At 33.4% G+C, this 7525-nt stretch overlaps 1 protein-coding gene across 2 annotated transcripts; it reads right to left on the reverse strand.

Moving 5' to 3' along the window:
* Positions 1-51: 51 nt before the first annotated feature.
* si:ch211-207i20.3 lies at positions 52-6899 on the reverse strand. 2 transcript variants are annotated; one of them, XM_087275937.1, is made up of 4 exons: positions 6738-6899; positions 6481-6643; positions 3974-4037; positions 52-506 (listed from the first exon to the last, which is right to left on the reverse strand). In XM_087275937.1, the coding sequence occupies exons 1-3, from the start codon at positions 6880-6882 to the stop codon at positions 4010-4012; spliced, it is 336 nt and encodes a 111-aa protein (XP_087132063.1). In that variant the 5' UTR covers positions 6883-6899; the 3' UTR covers positions 52-506; positions 3974-4009. The 2 variants fall into 2 exon arrangements, with proteins under 2 accessions (XP_087132063.1, XP_087132062.1); XM_087275936.1 differs by lacking the exon at positions 3974-4037.
* Positions 6900-7525: the final 626 nt, after the last annotated feature.

A 7525-nucleotide genomic window follows, 5' to 3' on the forward strand; every position in this document is an offset into this window, starting at 1 on the left:
AGTTATGACATCAATATGTTAATTTTCTATATGACAGATCTAGTACAAAAGTCAACTTTTAAAGTCATATTTATTTTTCTGAATAAAAAAAAGCATTTCAACTGGGTTTTACAACACTACACTGTAGTAACAACTGATTACTTGGCGACACTGAAGATATCTGTGGAAAGCTGGGCTGTCCGAACTCTGCGTCATGAAGTATTTTTTGGATTTGAAGCTTCACCAAGGATTGTTTTGAAGCAGGTAAGCGTCTTAATGCAGGTGCTAAACTCCGCAGGAATAAATCGACTTCGTCTTGCTGTTGTTCGTCTTTCTCTCTGTCCTTTGCATCTTTAGTTGCCAGATATTTCTCCAACAGCTCAAGTGTCTCTGATCTCCTCCGCTTTACAATGCTGGATCTCATCGCTTCTGGACTGGTCACAGACGTCCCTGTACTAGTGCTGGCTGGTTCCGCCCCGCTGTCTTCATCTGGCTCGTCATCCTCGATTTTGCTGTCCAGAATACCACTGTAGACCAGCAAAAACCATTGTGAATAACCTTGAGGTTGTGTATGCTTTATTAAAATGCAGAACAGCAAAATAAACAACATGGATAACTCTTTATAATAACCACACCCTATGAGCTATTTAATAAGCATTAGCAAACAGTGAATTCATTATTTGTTAAGCATTAACTCTACATTAACAGATGCTAGTAAGCAGTTTATAACTGCAGCTACAAATGCTATATTCTTGACTTCTATATAATATGATTAATGATTGTTTTCATACTTTATTATAATTTTTATGACTAAATGAAAGCATTATTAACAAACTAGTTACTTGAGAGTTGCTGGTTTTTAAAAGAGTATTCCAAATGAGCAAGTCAATAATTAATAAACTACTCCAATCAACATGTATATATCTTATTATTCAGGCATATACTAATAATAAATGTTTATAAATACTTTATTAACTCAACTTCATCCAGTTTTGTGACCTAATCTAAAGTGTGGACTATTTACAGTGCATCCGGAAAGTATTCATAGTGCTTCAATTTTTCCACATTTTTTATGTTAAATCCTTATTTCAAAATAGATTCAATTCATTTATTTCCTCAAAATTCTACACACAATACCCCATAATGACAATACGAAATAGTTTTTAAAATTGTTGCAAATTTATTACAAATAAAAAAAGCTGTATAATCACATGTACAGAAGTTTTGACAGCCTTTGCCGTGAAGCTCTGAATTGAGCTCAGGTACATTCTGTTTCCTTTGATCATTCTTGAGATGTTTCAGCAGCTTAATTGGAGTTCACTTGTGGCCAGGGTTGACAGTGCATGTCAAAGCACAAACCAAGCATGAAGACAAAGGAATTGTCTGTAGAAGACAGGATTGTCTCAAGGCACAAGGCTGGGGAAGCTTACAAAAAAATTCTGCTGCTCTGAAATTTTTAATGAGCATAGTGGCCTCCATCATCCGTAAGTGGAAGGTGTTTGGAACCCCCAGGACTCTTCCTAGTGCTGTCCGGCCATCTAAGCTGAGTTATCGGGGAAGAAGGGCCTTAGTCAGGGAGGTGATCAATAACCCGATGATCACTCTGTCTGAGCTCCAGTGTCCATCTGTGCAGCAATTCACCACTCAGGCCTGTATGGTAGAGTGGCCAGACAGAAGCCACTCCCTGCCTGAAATTTGCCAAAAGGCATCTGAAGGACTCTGACCAAAAGAAACAAAATTCTCTGCTCTGATAAATATGAAATTGAACGCTTTGGAGAAAACCAGGCAAAGCTCATAACTAGGCGAGAGTTCATGTTCCAGCAGGACAATGACCAAAAGCACACTGCCAAAATATCAATGGAGTGGCTTTACAACAATTAGTTGTATGTCCTTGAGTGGCCCAGCCAGAGCCCAGACCAAAATCCAATTGAACATCTCTGGAGAGATTTAAAAATGGCTGTCCACCGTTGCTTCTCATCCAACCTGATAGAGCTTGAGAGGTACTGCAAAGAGGAATGGGCAAAAATTCCCAAAGACAGGTGTGCCAAGCTTGTGGCATCATATTCAAAAAGACTGAGGCTATAATTGCTCCCAAAAGCGTTGACCAAAGGCTGTGAATACTGATGTACATGTGATTTTTCAGGTTTTTTATTTTTAATAAATTTGCAACAATTTCAAAAACCCTTTCACATTGTCATTATGGGGTATTGTGTGCAGAATTTTGAGGAAATAAATTATATTAATCAATTTTGGAATAAGGCTTTAACATAAAAAAATGTGGAAAAAGTGAAGCGCTATGAAGACGTTCCAGATGCAGTGTATGCTTTATAAATCCCTTATAAATGACAATTAAAGGCTCGGTTATATTCTACACCCAAACATAAGAAAAACAACTTTATTCATTTCTATTAATTTGAAAATACACAAATTAAACTATCAAGTGAAGATCACTAAGATGAATTGTTCATTTGTTACTGAGCCTTTAATTGTCATTTATAACTAAGGGGCTTATAAAACATAAATAGTCACTTTAAGTAAAAAAAAAAACAAATAATAAAGCATTTACAAACAGAAACAATTAACTACCTAATTAACTATTAGTATATGCCTAAATAATAATATATAAATGTTGATTTGAAGAGTTCATAAATCATTTACTAACTCAATCTGAATTATCTTAACTCCATCTACTCTTAAATACAAATGATTTGTAAATGATGGATTACTTAATTTAGTCAAGAAAAAATATTCAGTAACAAAGTGTGATAAGACAATCATTAACATACAAAAATATGGGAAAAGAAAAGCACTATGAATACTTTCTGGATGCACTGTAAATAGTCCTCACTTTAGGTCACAAAACTGGATAAAGTTGAGTTAATAAAGTATTTATAAACATTTATTATTAGTATATGCCTGAATAATAAGATATATACATGTTGATTGGAGTAGTTTATTAATCATTTACTTGCACATTTGGAATACTCTTTAAAAACCAGCAACTCTCAAGTAACTGGTTAGTTAATAATGCTTTAATTTAGTCATAAAAATATAATAAAGTATGAAAACAATCATTAAGCATGTTATATAGATGTCAAGAATATAGCATTTGTAGCTGCAGTTATAAACTGCTTACTAACATCTGTTAATTGTAGAGTTAATGCTTAACACATAATGAATTCACTAATTGTTAATGTTTAATAGCTGATTCATAGTGTGTAGGTATTATACTACAACATGTTTTAGTTGAAATTAAATCAATAGTCTTCCTAGCAGGGTCAGAAATTAACTTTTCCATCAAGAGAGGATTGATTTCTGGAACTGATTTCCGAATGTAAATTAAACATTTGAAAAAGGAGCTCACCGTGACGCTGCAATATTTCTAAAAAAAAAATCTTGGTTGATTGCAATTAATTTTTAGTTTTAGTTTTCATATACAGTTGAAGTCAGAATTATGTATATTTTTTCAACACATTTCTAAACATAATAGTTTTAATAACTCATTTCTAATAACTGATTTCTTTTATCTTTGCCATGATGACAGTACAAAATATTTTAGTTATTTTTCAAAACACTAGTATTCAGCTTACAGTGACATTTAAAAGCTTAAATAGGTTCACTAGGAAAGTTAGGGTAACTAGGCAAGTCATTGTATAATGGTTTGTTCAATAACCAATCGAAACTAAATATTACTTAAGGGGTTTAATAATATTGTAAATAAATAAATTATAAATAAAAAAGAAATAAATAATAAATAGTAAAAACAAAATATATTTAAAAAAAAAAGAATTTAAAGAAGGGCAAATAATGTTGACTTAAACTGTACATAAAATAAAAAAGCACGTTAACATCCAGCTACAATTTTTGAAAAATGTATTAATACAGAAGTGCCAAAGGTATGTCTTAGCTCCAGCACTTTTATTTTCAGTGAGATTATAACAATAATCTAAATGTGATACCACTAATTGTGCAGGACCATTTTTTGCCTTCTTACCTTGAATTTGTAAAGCATTTTTGTCACAAGGCCCTGTTAATTTCCGACCCTGCCTCCCAGCATGCTACAGAGAGATTAAATCATGTTACTTCACTAAATAAATAGAATAATTGCCATGTGAACTTTGAATAAGATCATTTAAACGTGCGCAATTTAAATGAAGATGTTGCTGGGTGTGATTGAGCTGAAATAAATTCTGTGCTAATTTTGTCATGATTTAACATAGCTTGCAGTAAACTGTAACTGGAAGCTTATATCACACATCAAGTTCAATTCTGTCAATAGCAACTTGTCATTTATAAAAATACAGTCAAGTTTGTGTAAGAATATATTTAACTTTAAGCGCATATATATATACACACACACACACACACACACACACACATACACACACACACACATATATATATATATATATATATATATATATATATATATATATACACACACACACACACACACACACACACACACACACACACACACACATATATATATATACACACACACACACACATATATACACACACACACACATATATATATATATATATATATATATATATATATATATATATATATACACACACACACATACACACATATATATACACACACACACACACACACACACACGCATACACACATATATATACACACACACACACACACACATACACACACACACACATATATATATATATATATATATATATATATATATATATATATATATATATATATATATATATATATATATATATATAATTTTTTTTTTTTAATATAATTTCATAAAAGTGTCACTGCTGAAGAAATGTGCAAATATAAAACAACTTTACCTCAATAGCCAAAATACAGTGAGGTGTTTATAAGAAGTGGTAAACTTTTAAAGCCAGACCTGATGTAATATATTTCCTAATGTTAAGTTTGTCACTAAAAATGAGAGACTGAATCGTTTATCTAATATTTTGGTATTGTACAACTTCGATCATAATTTACAAAAATATTTTCTGAGGTAACGTTGGTAAAAAGTTCTGAAGTTTGAAATGCAAAAGAAGAACTGATGAAAAACTCAGGTAAAGTTAGTTTTTATTCACACAATTGTTCAGTGACAACTTGTCGGAGCGTATATATAGTTGTTTACCATGGTACTTTGAATATTCAATCTGAAATCACATGGAAGTACAACTTCAAAACAACATCAGCACCGTACACTACCTGACAAAAGTCTTGTCGTCAATCCCAGTTGTAAGAGCAACATATATTAACTTGACTTCTAGTTGATCATTTGAAAAAGTGGCAGAAGGTAGATTTTTCCAGTGAATAATCTGTTGAACTGCATCCCAATCATCACAAATACTGCAGAAGACCTATTGGAACCCGCATGAACTCAAGATTCTCACACAAATCAGTCAAGTTTGAAGAAAAAAAAATCATGGTTTGGGGTTACATTCAGTATGGGGGTGTGCGAGAGATTAGCAGAGTAGATGGCAACATCAACAGCCTGAGGTATCAAGACATTTGTGCTGCTCATTACATTACAAACCACAGGAGAGGGCACATTCTTCAGCAGGATAGCGCCCTTTCTCATACATCAACCTCCACATCAAAGAAGGTCAAGGTGACAAGATTGGCCAGCCCAGTCACCAGATAGATGAAGGAGGCATTGGAAATGAATCCAATGAATGTTGATGAACTCTAGGAGTCCTGCAAGAACGCTTTCTTTGCCATTCCAGATGACTATTAATAAATTATTTGAGTCATTGCAGAGATGTATGGATGCAGTCGTCCGAGCTCATGGTAGTCATACACAATATTAATTTAATCACTGCACCATGACTTTATATTCTTTACTGTACATTATTTATATAAAATCAAGGCATGGTCATGTTTTATTTTGGTTATATAAGGACAATCTAGAGCACAGGTGTCAAACTCAGTTCCAAAAGGGCCGCAGCTCTGCACAGTTTAGTTCCAACCCTAATTAAACACACCTGATCAAACTAATTGAGTCCTTCAGGCTTGTTTGAAATCTACAAGTAAGTGTGTTGGAGCAGGGTTGGAAAAAAACTGTGCAGGGCTGCGGCCCTTCAGGAATTGAGTTTGACACTCCTGATCTAGAGGCTTTTGCCTTTCATACAACGTTAAGCCACGTTCTTATACCAAATGATCAATTAGATGTCAAGTTATTTGTTGTTCCTAAAACTTGGATAGGTGACAAGACTTTTGTCAGGTAGTGTATATTTGTCATTGGCTGATAATATGATTTCCCAATTTAGAATTTGCAAATAATACTTTTCTTGAAGGTTATTATGAAGAATAAAGTCTGAATGCATCAATGTAAAACTAACTTTACCTCAATCAATGAAAACAATTTAGAGAAGAATCAATATCACACAGAACACTGTCAATTTTATGGCATTTAGTGAAATAAATTCCCTGGGCAAGCACTGTTATATGACTGCACTTGAGAAAGGTTTTACACATGTTTAAATCCCCTCAGATACCTTCTGTGTTCTGTGGCGGGGTCGAGAAAGTCCATCACTCGCATATATTTCCATTGCTTCTTTTTCTTAGCAGCTCGTCCACTACGACTGCCGTCCTGCTCCAGTCGCTTTTTCCTGGTGTATGTGTCTCTGAGGTTTTTCCATTTAGCTTTCACCTCTTCCACTACACAAACAAACGCACAAACGTTTGGTGATGATGGTGTTTTAGCGCGCTGCCTGCACCGCTACACAACAAGCTGCAGCAAAACAAAACTCACCGTCGACTCCCATTTTGTCTGCTATTCCTTGCCAGAGCGCTTCTTTCCGTTTCGTGTTTTTGTACTCGCTGTGGTTCTTATCAAACAGTTCCTTGTTCTCAGAAACCAAAAACAACAACAGCTCAGCGTCCATCTTGACTACCATACTTCTTCTGACTGAATAGTGAGTGGGTTTGTGAATCGGCGCCATCAAGTGTGCGGGAGAGACATTTCTGAACATGTGACTTAGAATATTTATTATTTATTTATTATTACATTTTTTTAAATTGAAGCATATAACTGACAAGCATATAGGATTATATGATAACATATGTAACAATAATGCAAACCTTAGTGATGCAGAACATACTTTAAACAAAAAAGTGTAACATATATATGAGGGGATCCATCGTATTTAAATTATTAGATTGTACAGATAATTTTTTCATTATTAGAGAGGTTTTAATAGCTATCTTGTTTCTTGTAATTGAGGTCAAAGATTATAAAATATTTTAAAATCTTTACAGAAAATCAATTAATTAAAATTTAATTTAAAAATTGAAGGAGGGAGTAATAGACATTACTTTTGCCCTGTGAAACATCCCAAGAAAAATAATCAACTTCAAAGCATTGTCGAGTGTATCATAGCCAGTTTTACCATTCAAAAAAAGAATCATGCATTTGTCAAAATTAATTATTTTGTAAAATGAATCAAAAATCAACCTTGAAACCTGTTATCAAAACTTTTTAGGACATTTACAAGTACAAAATAGATGTACAAAACTTTCAGGCTCAGTGGTACACAAAGA

The sequence above is a fragment of the Danio rerio genome, chromosome 12, assembly GCF_052040795.2.
Source record: "Danio rerio strain M-AB ecotype USA chromosome 12, GRCz13ab, whole genome shotgun sequence".
Classification (NCBI taxonomy): Eukaryota; Metazoa; Chordata; class Actinopteri; order Cypriniformes; family Danionidae; genus Danio; species Danio rerio.